Source organism: Myzus persicae, unplaced genomic scaffold (assembly GCF_001856785.1).
Source record: "Myzus persicae strain clone G006 unplaced genomic scaffold, MPER_G0061.0, whole genome shotgun sequence".
Lineage (NCBI taxonomy): Eukaryota > Metazoa > Arthropoda > Insecta > Hemiptera > Aphididae > Myzus > Myzus persicae.
Window position 1 is genome coordinate 96,560 of NW_019103910.1, and position 20,047 is coordinate 116,606.

At 28.2% G+C, this 20,047-nt stretch overlaps 3 protein-coding genes across 5 annotated transcripts; 2 read left to right on the plus strand and 1 right to left on the minus strand.

Moving 5' to 3' along the window:
• Nucleotides 1-1,361: 1,361 nt before the first annotated feature.
• Nucleotides 1,362-7,624, minus strand: LOC111036195 (transmembrane protein 17B-like). Its single transcript, XM_022318128.1, has 5 exons — nt 7,193-7,624; nt 3,868-3,997; nt 3,403-3,506; nt 3,217-3,330; nt 1,362-3,096 (listed from the first exon to the last, which is right to left on the minus strand). The coding sequence occupies exons 2-5, from the start codon at nt 3,956-3,958 to the stop codon at nt 2,860-2,862; spliced, it is 546 nt and encodes a 181-aa protein (XP_022173820.1). The 5' UTR covers nt 3,959-3,997; nt 7,193-7,624; the 3' UTR covers nt 1,362-2,859.
• Nucleotides 7,625-8,259: 635 nt separating this feature from the next.
• On the plus strand, nt 8,260-13,503 carry LOC111036186 (LDLR chaperone boca). 3 transcript variants are annotated; one of them, XM_022318119.1, is made up of 5 exons: nt 8,260-8,812; nt 8,984-9,058; nt 9,888-10,045; nt 11,452-11,596; nt 12,255-12,566. In XM_022318119.1, the coding sequence occupies exons 1-5, from the start codon at nt 8,663-8,665 to the stop codon at nt 12,285-12,287; spliced, it is 561 nt and encodes a 186-aa protein (XP_022173811.1). In that variant the 5' UTR covers nt 8,260-8,662; the 3' UTR covers nt 12,288-12,566. The 3 variants fall into 3 exon arrangements, with proteins under 3 accessions (XP_022173811.1, XP_022173810.1, XP_022173809.1); XM_022318118.1 differs by lacking the exons at nt 8,260-8,812; nt 8,984-9,058 and having other exon boundaries at nt 9,984-10,045; nt 12,255-13,503; XM_022318117.1 differs by lacking the exons at nt 8,260-8,812; nt 8,984-9,058; nt 9,888-10,045 and adding an exon at nt 11,179-11,364 and having other exon boundaries at nt 12,255-13,503.
• A 2,325-nt stretch (nt 13,504-15,828) lies between these two features.
• Nucleotides 15,829-19,834, plus strand: LOC111036189. The gene is made up of 4 exons (XM_022318121.1): nt 15,829-16,067; nt 16,560-16,712; nt 19,227-19,388; nt 19,461-19,834. Exons 1-4 carry the CDS (start codon nt 16,014-16,016, stop codon nt 19,632-19,634), a joined length of 543 nt encoding a protein of 180 aa, XP_022173813.1. The 5' UTR covers nt 15,829-16,013; the 3' UTR covers nt 19,635-19,834.
• Nucleotides 19,835-20,047: the final 213 nt, after the last annotated feature.

Sequence of the window (20,047 nt, forward strand, 5' to 3'; positions counted from 1 at the left end):
TTCTATCAATAAGTTATGTCAAAATAGCACATACGACGATTGTATTTGTAAACGAATTACAACTACAAATGTTCTAATCAAAGTTTTTGTCATTCCAAACGAACTAAAAACCATTTAGTTCGGGGCCTCTTTTTTTAAACATACTCTAACAAAATACGAATGACTATTAAATTGACCTGCCAGCTAGGATTGCCCGAGGGGTGAGACGACCCCTCGTTACAACAACCAACCAACCACCCCTTATAAAGGGCCACCTGTTCTCTGCAAGTGCGATTCATTATGTCCCTTCGTATACCCTCTTGTGTGACACTCGTTTATCGAAGTGTTACAAACCTATGGAAGAAGTAGCAGAATAAAAAAATAAAAAAAAACCCTGTTACATTGAAATGTGATTATTTGACCGTGTCTGTATATCCTATTGACAATTCAAAATATACAGCTTATTATTATAGCTCTGTATAATTTTCGAGTTATTTGTAGATGACATACTGGTTTTTTTAAAAATATTTTATGACCTACTTTGTTTTTACAAACAGAATACAAACGAATTTTAAAAGGTTTACATTCAATGGTTGCCAAAAATGAATAAAATACAATGAATTCATAAAATGTGTTTCAAAATATTTTATTTTAAATCAATAATTGAACAATGTGATTTTATTTAACATTTAAATTATATATGGTATACTTAAATTTAATATAATAACAAGAGGTACACATTTGCTATAAATGTAATTAGGTAGGATTCAGTTGTGAGACTCGAATACTAAAAACCGGGTGTTAACTTTTTAGTTAATCGACCCAAGTAGTTCATCACTCGACACTCGTCAGGTAGTATATAGGTACAAAACAAAAAGGTTTTTTAACTATAATCTGTGTATCCTGTGTCCTCGCCATAGAGTACGTCATATAGTAGTCAGTAGTCTCTATAGTGGATGTGTAAATTTTAAATTAAATAATATATAATAATAATATAATATTATCTATTGAATAGGTATAAGTATGAAAAATAGTTCTAAGCGGAATTCGTCTGCCGACTGTCAGCAAATATTTCTAAAGACATTTTATATCCTACATATTTTTTTATCATTTATATGGTAAGTAAATGTAAGTTGCACTAATATTCTGAAAATGTCATTGTTGATAATAATATTCGTAATGGTAAAAAGTCCCTGCAAATAATATATTTTGAATTACATGAAAATGACTAAAATTGTCATTATTTGTTGGGTACTTTTTCATCACTGATATACTACAACTAACCAACAATTTTGTATAACATTTTTAAACTTTTATAAAAAGAAATTTTCAATTGTGTAAAATAACCTATAAATAGCTCAAAAAGAGATGAAAAAATGAAAATTGAATAGGCCATGTCTATAAAATACTAATAAAAAATATGTTTGACGAAAAATTGAGTATTACCAGATCCAGTTTTCTATAGCAGAAACCATCTTCAAAGTTGAAGATTGAAACATTTTTACTGACTCCAAAGGTAATAATATTCAAGAAAGATAATTATTTTAAAACACACATTGTTGTAAATTGTTTGAGAATCTCAAAAAACAACAGTACTTATTTTTATTGGACTAAAATCAGTTGAACTTAATGCATTGACTATGAGGCATGAATATAATTAACATAATAACATGTACTATATTTTAAGCAACACAATTAATATTCTAATTCACATACAATGTTAATAGTATTTTTCATTTTCTATGCAACTATTATTACTATTTAGACTTAGACTAGAGAGTATATTATTGAATGCACAGTATATTTCATTATATTATAGTTATAAAATATGGGTCAGTTAACATTATTTAAAAAAAATGTATAATCATAATCGATATGGGTGTATTATTTTTCTCTTTATCGACATCTTTTTTAGTACTATCTACATAGTAATATTCAGGAAAATAATACAAGAATATACTATTCGTACTTAGATAAGTAACATATATTACCTATATAGGTGTATCATAACTATGCGTCACTGTAATTCGTAATAATATGCTACATTACAGTATTGGAAACGAACCGATGTCTGTCGGAATATTGTATTATATTTATATAATTAGATCAATGCGATTACAACACGAGATAGATCTCGGGAGACCAGATAACACACTCTGGGCTGGATTTCCTGAGCGACACGACTTGTTCGTCCGGCGTAATAAAGTTATTATCGCATTGTTTCCTCCGCGAACGGGGAGCCATTAATCAGCGAAAACGGCACCGTCTTGCTGTGCAATCTGCATTTCAGCCTCATTAACTTTCATTATATTATACACGCGGAGATATGGCGCGCACAACTGTAAGACAAACGGCGCACTGGCGTATCCCGGAGTCCCTAGACAATGGTTTAACCCTTAAAACGTCCCTTGGAACACATACCGCACATGTATAATATTATATTAAATACTTCTGTGTTTCCGCGTAATATTCTATTATCTCTTCCATCTGGTGTTTGAATATGCCCGACCAGTCCTTCTCTCGACTCATTTACCTCTTTCGGTCGTTAACTCGCCCTTAACAAAGTTCTTTTGTTGCATTACGATGCCATGCCACCCGATTTGCGAACATCGTCAACATGCACAAAAAACCCTAACCCGAAACATTTTTTAACATTTTTTAGTCTTTTGCGATAATGCCACTCATCAATTATTAATAGGTAGGTAGGTACATAGTATTGTATTATATGTATACACAAATACTTGATTTAGTTGCATTCTTTACATTTGATTAAAATTGAAAACCCATACCTAAATATTATATAATACGTTTGAATGATTTAAAACATTCGTATGTATTCATGTGAAAAATATACAATGTAACAGTTCACTTGTCCTTTATTCATTCGGTTTTGATGTGCTGGGTGCAGTAGAATTGCGATATGTGAAAACGGAGCTTGTGATGTTTTGCCATGTCACGTAGAACCACGAACCCAAATACGAGTTGCGACAAGAGTAAAAGGCACATTATGCCTTGAACGGCAATTTCAACGGGCATGGTGTTCAGGAACAAGAATACCAACTGCAGAGGTAATTGGAGAATCAATGAAAACATCCAAAATGCGGCCAAATCTGGAATCTATATAACGTCACAAAATAAATTTGAAATTTAAAGTATTATCAGAGGGATATTTTGGGAGGAGTCCTGCAGAATTCATGAATGTTACCCAGCCCAAATATAAAAAATAAAGTTCTTTACTTTTTCTTTGAGATTTCCTTGAACACCCAAGTACAGTCGAGCGCATTCCAGCATCAATATCAAAAATAGTGACACGGAAATTATAGTTTGAGTTAACATGTTTAGACAATTCAACTAAAAATTAAAAATATTTATACTATATTCATATCAAAAATATTGTAGTAAATTACCATTAGTATAACTTACTTTAAAAGAAATCAGTGATAAAAACGTATAAAGCCAAAATGGAAAGTATACAACGTTAAAATACAGTGACATTTGCAGTGGAAGACTAGATACGATTTCGTTACCTACGACATATTAAGCGTTTTAACATATTATTTTTTTTTTTTTAAATCATTTGCAAATGGAGCATTTCAATATTGTATTAAATTTATATATTCGTATACATACTGGTGTAAATATTATAATATACATTTTACCAATAGCTCAAATGTACAATATAATAAGTAGGTACAAATGTAAAATACTACCATAATTAGTATAAGTATAATTAATAATTATTTATATTATACTATATTAATATATTACATGTCTTAATATTACCTATATTTTACTATTTTAATACAAGGACAATTTCACAAATAAATTTCCAATACTCTCATTATTAATAGACAACAATTAAATTTATTTAGAAAACCAAACACGTACCAAAAGCTGTTCCGACTTTTTCTTCGGGAGGGAGAGATGGAAATATACGATCAGTAATGTTCATCATTGTTTGCCGCCAACTGTCACTCATTATTAATTATTATTTGAAATACAATATATGTAAAACAAACTAAAAAAATCATAAAAAAACAAATTATTTAAAAAAAAATGCAGATGTGCCTATGATTTACATTTTAAATTAAATCGCATACAAATTATAATAAATAATATCACGATAAATTATCAATAAGTATGTAGGTTTACATGCCCGAGTATACTAGTATATTTTTGACACTTGAGTCGTAACTCAAAAGTAAAAAGCTCTCAGTACCTATTTTCCTAAATAATTGAGAAAAATTGTGGGTAAATAGGTGTCACGCTCTACAGTATATTAGATGTTGTATAAGTCACTATAATAGAAGTGTTAAATTTGAATTAAATTATATTATATCATCTAAACATAAATTAAATACAATATTTATAATGATAGTTATGTATTTTATTATTAGTAATACTGCATATTAGGTTGACGAGACATTTTTTTTAAAATTTTTTTTTTTAATGTACTTTAAATGTTTACCACAGCTTATAATTTTTTACTAAAATCGTTATTCTTCATTAACGTATCCAATGAAGAAAATTTGTTATGAAATTCTAACTCAAAATATTTTTCAAATTTTCATGATTTTGACGAATTCTATCAAAATTCTAACTTTAAACGATTATAGTAAAATAATGTGAATAATATGTTTTTCGATATCTTTTTTAGTACATTAACAAGTTATGATGAACCTTGTATTAAATCTAACCTGTAAGCGAAAAGAATTTTATCGACATTTAAATTAAAAAAGTAAAAATGTAAGTGTCTATAAATAACTCAAAAACAGCTCTAACTCAAATGATTTTAAAAATTCTATTAAAGGTTCCAGTAGATCATTTCTTAAGGAGTAAGAATCAAGCAAATTATGTGGCAGGTACATCCGGGTCATGTTAATGTGTGCGAGTGTATGTGTGTATTAATGTGTATGCCAAGGTGTATTTATCAGGTGTCGTGTCGACACTCCGCTTATCAATTGAACGAAAAATGTACACCAGTTGAGATTGCCACCATGAGCGCTAGCTACCCTCAGAAGGCCGAAATCAAGATGTATACTATATTTATAATATTATAATTACACTTCCTTTCTTTACTGACTTACTAGTTCTTATAATTTCTTATAATCTAATACTCAATATTTTTAAATTTTAAAAAAACAATGCCACTCAGGTGCTTTGTAGGTACCTGGTTGTGACACTGGCTTGCTTACTGATCGCAAAAGGTTACAGAATGAAGGAAAAAAATATCCTTCGATATTCCATCCCCCTGAGGTAATAGATAAATAAATCGTCATATTAAAAACTAGAAATGTCTAACTGTTACTTGTAAGTATAACAACAAACCAATTTTATATGTAGATTGTATATGTTAACTGTTAAGTATTTGTTAGTTGTTGTCTGTTGACTGTTGTAGTATGTGTTTTCAAACGAATATTAAGTTTTAAATACCTTACTGTTGAGTTATTTTTGTATTTGATTATTGAATATTCTTTATTTCATTAGTATTTGAAAGGCAAAATTTAGGTTTTCAAGTGAGCCAATCTTAATATAGTCTAGTTTTGTAGAACATGGTTGATATTTGGAATAGAAAAATACCAAGAGCACATAAAACTTTAAGTATTAAAGATGGAGTATGCCAACTTCATTTTACACCTAGTGATATACACACAACTAAAGTATAAATAGATTCAGAAAACATAACGAAATAGTCTCAAACAAAAAAAAAACAGAAAAACGATTAAAAAAAATTTCAAAAATTGTCTAATACTTAATAGTATTAAAATAAAATATAATAATATAATACCCACCTATATTAATTATTATTGTATTGTTTATTTTAACAATTCACACCACCTCGTTTTAATTTAACCAGCAGATATACTCGTAAACACTTGCACATATAAATATTAATATAAATAGTTTACATTTCATATAAATAATAGGATAAATATTAAATAATACGAAATTTCAAATTAAAACACATGGGAAAAATTGAAAATAATCGGCCCTCTGAGAGTAGACAGCGCTTCCTAGCGGAATATACAAGTGGAGTAATATTTTCGTTCATTTCATCAACGGGCAGCGTTCGTGAGTGTCGACACCTGATAAATACACCTTAGTGTATGCGCTACAACATGCCTCTAAGATAAGCTCTGACAATAGCACATGTCAGTATATTAAATTAGGAAAAAGTATTCGGTTACTTTTCGAGTGAAGCATAGGTACTTACCTCAACCTCACCTGTGACAAAATTGTAAGAATTTTTTTTGAAATTTAAATTCCTCCAATACATATGACTGAACAAAAATGTTATGATTTTACAATATTGTAAAAAATTGAAGCCTTGAAAAAATATCTCCGACCGTCCTCTAGAGGTAGAGATATATTATGTTATTATTTTAACAGAATTAAAATCAAAAAATCCAAAGTCTCACAATCTTGTCATGGCAGAAGGTTTAAAACGATTTTTTTGAACTGACTAGAACCACCTTAAGTAATGGTCTTATACAATTTGTTGTAAATTTAAAGTATCTACGGTTATTCGTTTTTAAGTAACACCAAAAAAAAGTTTTAGTAGTCAATCTTTTATAGCGTCCTTGCTTTGTGATGGCAGCGGGCAAACAACTATTGATTTCGACAATAATGCAGATCACGCGTTACACGTTTAATTCAAATAAGACAACTGAAGTCAGCAATTTACCACAATAGTACCATTGTACCTAATAAGTTATATAATAAATAATAATTTAACCTACTTACTTCAAAGTTTAATTTAGTGAAGTATCAACAGTGAATAAAATATCTAATTAATTGTACAATATGTTTAAATTATTTTTAGATTTATCTAACAAATTGTACAAATAAAGTGAATTTAGAATAACAGTCAACCTGGTCAAAATGCAATGAGTTATAGTTGCAGGCGCGACGCAGTTAAGCGTTCGTGTGTAGTGAATAATGAATATAATAAAAATAATTATGTATTTGTTTTTTTAAAGCTCGAAGAAATATTAAATACACAAGGTAAGTTTTGTTATAGATTTTTAAATTAACACCTATATTATATACTTGACGTACAACGATACTATTTGCTCATTGTTGTACATCATATTTATTTATTCACAGTCAACAATTAATTAAATAAATCGGGGAGTGTTAGAAATCAATAATTTGAAATAATAAAAATTACATTAATATGTACGTAATAAAAGGAATAAAACATCATATTTACCCAGAATCAATAAGTAAATCAGTAACAACAGCTGCAAATAAGATTTTACTTGCACATTTACACTTATAACTACTTACAAGCGATTTTATTGCATGAAAAAAAAAACAAACGTTCCTTGGCTGTTTTGTTTTCCTGCTCGTTTCCATAGCACCCGTGATTGGTGAACATCGACCACACATACCAAAAAAAGAGAATTATATTAATGTACCCGGGTATATGTTTGCACAAATTTAAATTCAAAACAAACGGCATTTCAGAAACTTGTTGCCGTTATCAATGTTACTTTAGGTTGCTCCAAGTAACTAATAGGTATATCCACCACATAGTTACCTCACAAATAAGTGGAATAACTATAAAGCATTGGTTATAAACACCTAGTAGTATTTATCTATTGTTAATCTCGCACAATTTCGCGGGTCTCTCATTCATTCATGATATACCAGGTGCGTAAGTGCGTTATCATAAATAAAACAAAAAACATAAATAATATTAAAAAAGGGGTTCTTAGAACCCCTTATTTTTTAGGTCTACGTCTAACTATAATTACTGTAATGAAATACCATCAATTTATTGTTTTTGTAAATTATAAAACACCATAATTGCTCTACCACTGAGCTACCCGACAGTGCATACTGAAAATGTTATTTCCCTAAACAGAATATGTGGAATATTAATATTATAGCAGACCATGTAGACATAAATATATACAATAAGTAGATACTGTCTAGATGGCCGTCCCCTTCTTATCATTGATGTCAGTCGCCATTTACAAAGCAAGCAATGTTTATTACAAGACAATATTATCACAGTATATATGAATACATAAGTAAATTTGTATATGAATAAATGTAAGGTTTGACTACTTTATAAACGTCCGGCTTCACCATCGGTCACAAGTCACAACTGTAATAATATAAGCTGTTATAAAGGTGAGCAAATTAATTTTATTTGTGGTTGTTGTATATGTCTATGACTGCAGATAATTCTACTATCACAGATCTTATCAACCTTAAACCAATCTGACCAATGTCCACCTCAGGGCGAATGTTTGTGACATTCCGTGTTATCAGCGCACCGGTTATCGTGCATAGACGTGACAACCGAACATTACTACCGTCACCTATTTCGCATTTACTTTTTAGTTTATATTATTTAGTATTTACCTACGTCTAGGCTCCTAGAAATGTAAAAATACTTCAATTCAACACACCTTATATTTTCCATTTCAACAGTTTATTTTTCCCGTTAATCTCAAATTCAGCCAACGCGTCAGAATTTCTAGTGTCCGCCGTCTGCCATGTAAATGTAATCGTCGTTTTCTTCGCGATTCATCATCGTATTGATTCTTTTAGTTTTTAATTATAATTTATTTTATTTACCGTTGAGCACTTACATCGCTTCCTATAAATTAATCTTGCTGCCGGATCGTGAATTCATCCGACTGATAATAATACTGCAGTTGCTTTAAAAATGATTCATTCGACGCTTTTGGTGGCGTTAGTGTTGACGGCAGTAGTGATTGCAAAAAAATCGCCCGATGGCGAGAAGCCGTCTTGGGCTAAAAAAGATATTAGCTCTTATTCCGAGGCCGACATGGAACGATTGCTTGACCAGTGGGAGGTAGGCACTATTATAATTACAGGGTTTGAATATAACCTTGAAAAATCTATTTTATTACCTACTTAATTAATGTAAATCGTGCAACAATTTACTCGGAAATATACTTACATGTGTTAGTTTTCTATGTTATTTATGTGGTTTTGAATTTCATATATTATGTTCTACGCCTAGGAAGACGAAGAGCCTTTGGAACCTGATGAGCTACCCGAACACTTGAGACCTCCTGTCAACATTGATCCAACTTTGGTAACTTTAAAATTACTTTATTACTATACATAGCATTGTTTAAATATACATTTTTTGATACTAACAACCTAAATATGTATAATATGTCTATAAGGTAACATGCTATTTTTGCCTGCTTGTCATTAAAAATGAATTAATAATCAAAAATGAAACCAAATACTGTATTTATTAATTATAATAATTTATTCCATCATAAAATAATTTTTACAATTAAACAATGTACCTACCTACTTAATACAAATAATTGATACCTTTCCAAAAAGCATACTTTTTGTTTGGAGTAGGTCATTACTTTTAAAGTACCTATATAGATACTACATATAAATTTACTAATAGATAGAATGCAGATGTTTTTAGACTGGCAAGTTTTGTTACGATAAGTCTCTAATATCAATCAACTATTTTGATTTAAAAACCCCATCTGTAACTGAAGTAATTTTAAAACATTCGTAAACGTTTTTGACAATCGCTATCTTTGGGTCATATATTATAGCGTCCATACTGAAGTCTGGTGGTTACACAAGTATGAGTTGTGCTAGATTTAAATTAACCTGTCGTTGCTATTACAGTTTCCATCAATATTAAGGGTTATTACTAATCTGCAAAATAATGAAATAATATTACTTTCTTCTTTTATAAGTGTCCTTATAATAATATATAATTATAATAATATAACATTTCTATACAGTATTTTAAATTTCAATGGATAAAGTAAAGTAAGTTTGGTAGAAGTCTTCCAATTTGAAATAATACATTTAAATTAATCAAATGTTACTAATATATATTTATATATTTTTAAATTATCAAATGATTAATTTGTGGTTTGCAGTTAGGAAGTGATCCAGATGCCTTGTTAAAACTATCCAAAAAGGGTAAAACTTTAATGACTTTTGTGAAAGTATCACCGAAGTATAATAAAGATGATGTGGATAAAATAACCAAACTCTGGCAATCAAGTCTTTGGAACAACCACATTCAAGCAGAAAGGTTAGGGAAAATTAATTTGTTAGATTTTTTTTAATACATAGGTTTATCAATATTTCAAGTATGTAAAATATAAATCATATTCATCAATACACTCATTTGCTTATAATCAATGATCATAAATCATTTTTATGTGATTATAAAATGATTAAATAATTTAATTAAACTGGTGTTGGTATTGGTATAATATGTGTCCTTTCATATCCACACTTTTAAGTATACACTTACAAAAGTAATGTTTTAATAATATTTAGAAGACTATTCTCTTAATAATTTGTGTATATTAGTATTTGTTGGATTACGCATTCATAGTGATGTCCTTACGAAGTGAGTTATAATAAAATAATTAATAGAGCTTAGATTTGAAATGAAAAATCACGAAATATCACATTTGAGCAAGAATAGCCAAATATTTGGTAAAATAATATTTTTATAAAAATATGATTTTAGTTAATTTAATTAACTAAAAAAAAGTTACAACAATGTTTACTTACATATTTATTATTGTATAAATATAATCTAAAAAAAACATAGTATAGTATTATAATTATTGTGTAGGTGACTTAGAATTTATCTTTTTTTTTTTTACCTACTTTTATAACTGACTCATGACTGACACTTAAAATCTTTATTTTTTTTTTAAATTGTACTTAAAGTTACAACATTATACAATTTATCATTAAGACACTAAATATGACCATAATATTTTTAAATATGTTCAAAAAACAGCAACATTTTGAAATATGATAAAGATTTGCTCAAAAATAATTTATTCTTTTAAACACCACTTTCATGCAATATATTTTATGCTTACTTGGCATACAGTACAATCAACCAGTAAAAATATGCAAATTCTTAGAAATCGTAGCCAAATTGCACTATAAAAATATTACAGTCAATCATTTAAATTATTATATTCATTAGAATTTAGAACCATAATTTTGCTTTAATGATTTTAAATATCATTTAATATATGAAAAATAAATTTTAAACATGCTCACTTGTATTTTATTAGTTTATAACATTTAAGGTAACTTAAAAGTTATGATTTTATATTTGTGTTTAAAAAATAACATTTGCACATTTGCTTTGTATAGGAATTTAAATATTCTTTATTGATATGTAAATAAAATCTAGAAAACTACCTAGATGGTTAGATAATAATAGAACCTCGCCGCATTGTACATCTTATCTTTTATGTTATCAGTGGATGAACTTTGTCAGAGTTTATATTGGTATGAACAATATAATAGTCAGTTTGTAGGCTAGTGTTACTTGGGCCGAATTCATCATTTGTAGTGCATTAAGTATAAGCGTGAATGGTTATCTATTTTTTATTACTGAGATAAATTAAGCTAGTATGAATGTGTAAAATCAATTTTAGGTATTAACTTTAATTTGTGTTATAGGTTTATGGTTGATGATAATCGAGCTATATTCATGTATAAAGACGGCTCACAAGCTTGGGACGCTAAAGATTTCCTGATACAACAAGAAGACTGTGTTGATGTAACAATTGAAAATCAAGTGTACAAAGGTCCAGCTTCTCCATTTGTAAGCATTAACTATTTTTAAATTTGTATTATTGTTGATAACATTTTTAGTATCTTCAGTAGCTTATTTTAAAAGTGATTTGTTGGATAGTTTCAAATAAGCCTAGTACTATTTCATTAATTGTACAAAACTAGTTAACCAATTTCAATTCAAAATAAAATCACTTTTATAAATATTTAGTTGATAAAATAGGGATAATCCTAAGACATTACATTTTACAAAATATTCTCTAACTTCAAAATAATTTGCATTTGTATGTATAAAAAAAACAATTCTTATTAATAAACTAACATTTTTGTCAAATTAACTGGGTGAAAACTTAATAATACTATCTATTAATTAAACAAAGATTATATTTTTAAACAATTTACCTAGTAATAATATTCTTTACCCCCTGAGGTACAGCTGGTGAGACAAGGGTTTTTCATTATGGTTAAATAAATCTAAAATTCTAATTTTAAGTTTTATTTTGGATTAAACAAGTAGTTAAAAGGGTAGACACATTGGGTAGACAAAACTGAAGAACACAGTAATATTTATCTAATAAAAGTTGTTGGTATTAACCTTTGCTCTTAACTAGAGATATTAGTATTAATTGATATAATTAGATACTAAAAACAGTAAGAACGATTTTAATGATAACAAATTTTTATTTCAGGTTGAAGGAAACGTTGAAAAAGTGGAATTATAATTGTTATTTTCTATTAGTTTAGTTTATTTAATTATATAAAATTATTCTAAAAATGTCAAACTTTATTTATATTTATATTATTGGCTTTTTAGACATAGCCAGTCTAGCCACAATCATGCCTTCATTTAATCGTCGTCTCTTAAAATTTGGAGCTACTCACTTACAGATAACCCTTCTAGAGTCTCTCTTCTCAACTTTTCAACTTATCACAGGCCCTATTGTTGGAACGCTGAGTGATCATTTTGGTCGTAAACCGTTGCTTTTGCTTTCAATGATCTTTAGTGTTCTTGCGTTTTTTGTCATGGGGCACTGTGATACTTATCTATCGATTGCTGTCATTCGATTGATGTTAGGTTGTTTCAAACACACCCAAATGTTAGGAAAATCATTGATTGGTGATAATGTACCTAAAACTCAACAATTGAGCACCCATGGAAAATTAAACAGCTTCATTTCATTAGCATTTATGATAGCGCCAATTTATGGGGGTTATTTGTCTGAACACGAAAATGGTTTTTACTACTTAGCTTGCTCAACCAGCTTACTTTGTGCCATAAACGCCATTATTATAGCATTGAGTGTACCTACCAAAATAATTAAGACAACTGGTCTAAAAAAAAATATGTTTCACCATTTAAAAGAGGTTGATTGGATAGAATATTGGCCATTATTGTTCATGAGAATGATGTATACTGCAACACTATCAACAATGATGGTGACATTTGGTTTTGTACTCATAGAAACTTATAAGCTCACACCATCCCAAGTTGGTTACACATTATCAGTTAATAGTTCAATTGGCGTTGCCACTGGATTTGCAGTTGCTAGATTGGAGCCATTCTTTCGAAATTATAGTTCATTCAAAAAATGTTTCTTTAGTTTTATTTTACTGTTTGTTGGATATGTTTGTTTGTCATGTGCTCCTAATATAACGTTTCACATTGTGTGCATGGTTCCTATCATTGCAGCTGGTACTCTGATAGAAGTATTTTTAAATCAAATTCTATCGGAAACCTGTATGGGTGAAAATAGAGGTACTCTAGAAGGTGCTATGACTAGCTCTATCTCGGTAGCTCGATCTATTACTCCTGTAGTTGCTGGATTGGCTATGGATATCTATGGTTCTAGTGGGGCATATGTTTTTGCAGCTCTAGCTGCTATTTCTGCTGCTATGTTGGCTAAATTTTATGATAAAAAAACCAAACGATCATAAATTAAAAAAAAAAGTGTTCATCAATGATCTTATATTTTGTATTAACCTTTATTTTACTTATTAAGTATAAAATAAGTACATAATATTAATTGTAAAAATCTATTTTTCTATAAGTTTTGTTGAAAAACAAACAAATATTTTAAATGTATCTTAGGAAACCTTTTATTCCATTCAAAATGTTGTATGTTTATACTGTTAATTTAACTTCAAATTTAAATAATAGTTATATTCAATTCAGTATGTACTTAGATTGAAATTACTATAGTTCAATATGTGGTTAAAATAGTATTTATTTATATTTGATATTATTGAACCCAGTTTGAAGGTTTTATGTGTAATATCAAATAAGATAAGCTAAAATGAATGTATTCAACAATTACCTATGAACAGTTAATATCAGTGCTTTTATAATATATTATATTGAAATGTAAAATTAAAATTAGTAGTATAAGCTGCCAAGTTTTTTTTTAATAATAACTTTTTTTAGATTCTTTTTTGTACATAAAGATATATTGTTATAAAATAATTATACCTACTTATAAGTGCAAGTGTAAGACTACATTTTTATTTTTTTAGTATTGTTTCTTAAGTATTAAATAAGTTTTATAATAATTAATAATTTTGGCTCATTACAAGGTAGGTATTAATGTGTAAAAAAAATTTAATTCTGTATGATAAGGTTTTCATTAACTGAAAAAAGTAAAAAATGAACAAACGGTTAGTAATCAAAAATCGATCAATCTAAAAATGTAAAGAAGATACACAAACAATCATATTTTGAAGCAACCTAGCTAACCTAACCTAACCAACACTGGTAAAGGTGCAGCAACCTCGATTCATCAAATTGTGTAGATATTAATAGGTGACCATTTATCTACATAAGCGATAGATTCTGCATGAATTTAAATCCAACTTAGCCATACCAAACATTTTTTTTGCTTCTGTTATTTATAAAAATGTGTTATTTTATAATTCGAAAGAACCCAAAAATCGAATTATGTATTTAATATTTGAAATGAATTATAAATATATTTAGTGTATTATTTAAAGTGTACCTATCTTGGTTTATTATTTAATTTAACGTATAAAGGAAGTTATAAAAGTTTGTAGCATAACAGTGGTTTATAAGTTTATAAATTATAACTACTGAACTACCTATTCATAAAACAAACATTATTACAAAAATGTCATTAATTCATTAAATAAACAATAAATAAACATGGAAATTAAATAAATAACCAATTTATCATTATTTTGGAGGATTGCTAACAAATTTATATTAAGGATGGATGAATGGCCAGAAGAAAATACAGGCAGAGATGTATAGTAATAATTTCTTAGAGAATTTAATTTGAAATATAATTAGCAAGAGCGATATAGGTGGAAACTTTGTGGTGAAACGAAAAAAATAGTGGAACATTGGTTTAAATACCTGTACGATCATAAATCATATCCAAAAGATATTGGGGGTGTTCGTCCATTTTCAATAGTTCTTTAATAAAATTAATATTAGGTATTACATGTTTTATTATATACACGGCATCATATATATCATGATTACTATAAAAAATGAGTAAGCAGCATAATATAGTATTTCGAGTGAAACCGTCACATAACTTACAGTTTGAAAGTATGTAGGACACCACCTTTAGAATGAACATGACCGCTTTCAAGTTTTTATAAAACAATTTTAATTTTACAGTAAGTAATCATAAGTATCCTCTAAGCGTGAAAATTGAGTTGGTAACATAGTAACATTTATTATTAACATTTCCTACTGACACACTAATAAAATTAATATTTCAAGTGTGTTTTGAAACATTCAAATATATTTAAAACATTACATTGGTACTTGGGCTATTAGACCCAGGTGCTGCCGCATCCTTTGATCCTACTTGACCAATTATGCATTTATACTATGTATCTATAACTACTAAAAAAACAAAACGTTAGATGTAAGACTATCAACACAATAATATTATGTATTTCTCACTACGATAAAAATGGAATTAATAAATAGAATTTTCAGATAGTTACATAAAAATTTATCTGATAGTCGTTATGAATTTCAAGGCCAGAGTACAATAATAATATATTTTTCACATACTCACAATCCCAATTTTAACTGGGTACCTACTAACATTAATATAAGTACTCATTGTATATACAACATATCATTATGTATTTATGTGCATTATCATTACATAAATAATAGTATTTGGATCTATTTATTTTTTATTTTTACAATGCATAATACTATAGTAAGTACCCAATAAACAGAAAAAAGATTTATAGATAGGTACCTACCTGTGTGACAATAAAAATAATTTAATTTCTGTGTTTCACAAACATGTCCAAATCTGCAGTATAATAATAGGCGTATTTTAGGTTATACCTACATTTTTATTTTCTATTATAGTATATGTATTAGGTCTACTTGTACACATTTATTTCACCTACACATTTTTACTAACTAACTAGCCACGTTGTAGTTTTTTTTAATAGTATTCAATATGATGTTTTTGGTACTTTTTTTAATATTTGTAACTTCGTTGGATTCGATAGAGGTACCTATATTGTATATTATAATTTATAATAATTTGTTATAATTATGCTTATAGTAGTAGGTATATTAAAAAACAGCCTAAATAGGTATCTATTCATAATATTGTATCTACCTAGATACTTTTATAGCCTAAGCCGTGGGTGGAGGGTCAGCAAATTTTATTAGGCACCAACTTCGAGATTTTTATATTAATTTAAACACGTCCATATTAATTATTATTCTATCGCCTCAGAAGTGCATAGACTTTTAGGTACTTAGTAACTTAGTATGTATATTATTAGTGTGTGCTAATATGTTGTACCCGTATACTTAGTGGGCCTCCAAGGTTTTTTTTACATAATTTTTGGTTCACACAACTAAAAAAGTTAGGGGCCGTTGGTTAATACTGTCTACTTGACCTCTTCTTGTTGTCCATTTGTCCATTCTGCATTTCGACATTCAACTTATTACACCTTTAACGGCTTTAACCTATGTTCTTACTTGCTTGTTTCAGTCTCGTTATGCACTTGTCATCAAAGAAGCCTTCACTTGTATGCAAAATGCAAAGATTAACATTGTTATGTATAAAAACTCCTCGAGTTTGGCAAAAAATAATATTGGGTATGTCGAATTACTAGAAGCAATTGAACCAAATAATAACTTTCAGGTAAAAATATTTGTGACCAGTATTAATAAATTTACCTATAAGGTATCACCATTCTAATGTGGTGGGGGTAGCAGGTACTGATGTAATATTACTGTAATTTATGATATACGATATACCAATAGAAATTACCTACTTGGGCACTTGGCTACTTATTGAAATAAATATTATGTGTATTAAATTAGAGATAGGTAAGTACAAAGGTATGACAATATTAACAAATAATGTTAATCATAATAATTAATAAAGTACTTACGTAAGCACATGCCTATTTACCTGTATTTTATACATAACCCCATTACCCATTTCCGTCAACCTGCCTTCTATGGTAAAAACATTATTATATATTCCATATTATCCATAATATTATTTTTAAGGTATTGTAGGATTTATATTTTATATTAATTTATATTTTTGTGTAATTACGGGTTTTCTGGTGATCGGCGTTCTCGATCAGTATCAGTATGAATTGACCGTTGCCCGTATCTAGACCGGTCGAGCGATATTTACTATTTATATATTATTAATTAATTGTATTGTATATTTGTATTGTGTGTGTGGGTACGCCGATCGGCCAGACGAACTGCGTACAGATATATATATTCAGTCATTTCTTGATACGCGTCGCAATGACCGTTTCTCTCTCAATAAAAAAAATAAAGTAATAAAGGAAAACATGTTTTTTAATAGTCTACGTTTTATACGGACTCCTCTTACAGTATGAAATAAAGTTTTAATTGATAATAATTGTACATAGTTTATAATATGACAATGCTAAATATTGAATAAATATTATAATAACTCAAATAAAACTGTAGTAAAGTCTGAGCTTTAGTTTCTATCTTATTGATTTATATGCGATAATCATAATTCCATACTTCCATATTTAAGTTACATTATATTTATATAGGTTATAGGTAGGTGTGTGTGTTATGTTTGACGAACCATGAAGATAATAATTTTAATTTTACCATAGAAGGTAGATTGGCGAAACGGGAATCAAACTTTTTTTTAAATTGGCGCAAACAGTACTCTATTCTCCTAAACCGATGTTTTAAAAATAAATAGATACTTTTTCAAATAACACCATAATACAATAATCGTATTGATGACAAATAACAACTGTACGATTAACCATAGTAGGAATAGTATTTAGACAACCTCATGGTAGGTACCGGTAGACAGAAGTTGTCGCATATTGTATCTACCTACTAATATATAATAATTAATAACCTATAGGTAAGTATCAGTGTCGGTCTGGGCTATGAAAGGCCTAGGCAGGGTTTTTTAGGGCCTCAATTTTTTTATCAAAATTTATCTAAGATTGGGTTGAAATTATTATTGTGAAAGTCATGTTTTGTGATATCTTACATACATATAAAATATATACATTATACATGAATATTTTTGTAGCATATTAATTAATGTATTATTGTTAAATACAAACTAACTTCACTTCATACATACCCAACATATTATAGAAAATATATATTTAAAATTAGACTATTATTTTATTATTATAACAAATGTGTACATAATATTTCTTAGTTAAAAAATAGATGAATTTTATACAAGTTTGAATTACATACTCTCTATTAGGTATTAAAATTTACTTTTTCTTTTTTAATAAAATCACCTTAAATTCACTGATACACTATTTAAATAATTATATTCTACTAATTAACAGACTTGGTTAATTTTATAACAACGTTATATTGTATCTGTATGAGCGTTAACATATTATGAAAAACATGTAGTACTTATCCAAAAATAGAACAAAAATAATTTACGAAAAATAATAAATACTCGTATTTTTAAACCATTATGATGCGATGAGAGAAATGACAACAAAACACCTAGAGAATACTTGTATTTTAAAAACAAAATTATTCCTATAAACCGAAAGTATTCAAATATTCAATGTTAATAAGTTTTTATCCTTTAAACTCTTTTTGCTCATTAATTGTATATATTTGTGCGAGACCCAATTACCAAAATTTAATCGCACATGTATGTAATGAGTAATGACCTAAAGAGCCTTTAACAATACTTAGCACCCTGGGCTATTAAGTCCCCGTTCATCACTATTTGAGGCGCCTATGCTAGAATAAAAAAAAAAAAGTGAGGGCCTCGCTGCCCTGGCCAGGCCGACACTGGTAAGTATGTAATCAGTGGCGCCTCGCGCATACAGTTGATATTATGGCATTATGCAATGATGTCTATGTTTTTGTCAGTGGCACGTGTCATTATATATTATAATTAAGCGGAAATATTATGCATAAAAGACAAAAAAAAATATTCAGGAAAACCGGATTTAAGCATTTTTTTTTTAAATCATTGAAAAAAGCAAAAAATCACTATTCATTTTAATAATTGTAATATGACATACACTTCCATGTATAGATTTCATGTCAAACCATAAAAATAAGCGAATGCTTTAAGTCAAAAGCCCTGCTTATTACTTACCAACTTGTTTTCAATTATATTTATGAATAAGAATATCTGTTATTATTTTAGGTGAAAATTGAAGCCCACCACAGAGGCATAAGTGATTCGGCCAAAATCCCTTCATTAAATGTCCAGAGAACAGATCTTTGTAATTTTATATCCATAGATTTGTTATTTGCACCATTAGTTAGAAGGATTTTTGATTTAGAAAAATTCTGTCCTATTGCCAAAGTAAATTTATTTTTAGTCCTTAAACATTATTTTATTTTTACCTAATAATTTATGTGATTTGACATTTTAAAGGGTAAACACATAGTTTATAAAGATAAACTTGTTTCAAAGTATCGACCTTACATTCCACTGGGCTGCTGGATGTTAATAAGTAGAATCACCAGAAAAGAATCAATGTTCACATGTCTTAACCTTACTCTTCAATCATTGCCATCAATGAAATCAGAGCCATATCAGTGTACATAGTTGTTTTTTAATATGTACTTGGTATATCTCATTTTTAATTGTTTTACATAATATATCACTAATATCATATGTAATACATATTGTAAAATGTGAAACATTACCTATGTAATACACTACTATACACCAAAAGAAATATTGTATTAAAATTACAATATGTATATATATTAACACATATAATTACCTAAATATTTAAATAATAGTACAAGACATATTATAATATATTAAATAAATAATTAACTTATAAATATCAATAATTATGAATCAGATGTGGTAGGTACTTAAAATTCTATAATTTTATAATTCATACAATTACAGTCATCACACCTACGGGTATATGAAAATTGAAATATTTATACTGGACAATTCTGAATAGCGATTACTGAATGGGTAGTTTAAATTTATAAGTGTGATAT

Excerpts from the sequence above, each read along its gene's own strand:
- LOC111036195 (XM_022318128.1), bottom strand. The coding sequence starts at position 3,958 with ATGAGTGACAGTTGGCGGCAAACAATGATGAACATTACTGATCGTATA. Across the intron at positions 3,507-3,867 it reads AAAAGTCGGAACAGCTTTTG|GTAACGAAATCGTATCTAGT; the intron begins GTACGTGTTTGG and ends AATATGTCGTAG. Across the intron at positions 3,097-3,216 it reads AAGGAAATCTCAAAGAAAAA|ATTCCAGATTTGGCCGCATT; the intron begins GTAAAGAACTTT and ends GACGTTATATAG.
- LOC111036189 (XM_022318121.1), top strand. The coding sequence starts at position 16,014 with ATGATGTTTTTGGTACTTTTTTTAATATTTGTAACTTCGTTGGATTCG. Across the intron at positions 16,713-19,226 it reads AACCAAATAATAACTTTCAG|GTGAAAATTGAAGCCCACCA; the intron begins GTAAAAATATTT and ends TTATTATTTTAG. Across the intron at positions 19,389-19,460 it reads AATTCTGTCCTATTGCCAAA|GGTAAACACATAGTTTATAA; the intron begins GTAAATTTATTT and ends GACATTTTAAAG.
- LOC111036186 (XM_022318118.1), top strand. The coding sequence starts at position 12,340 with ATGTCAAACTTTATTTATATTTATATTATTGGCTTTTTAGACATAGCC.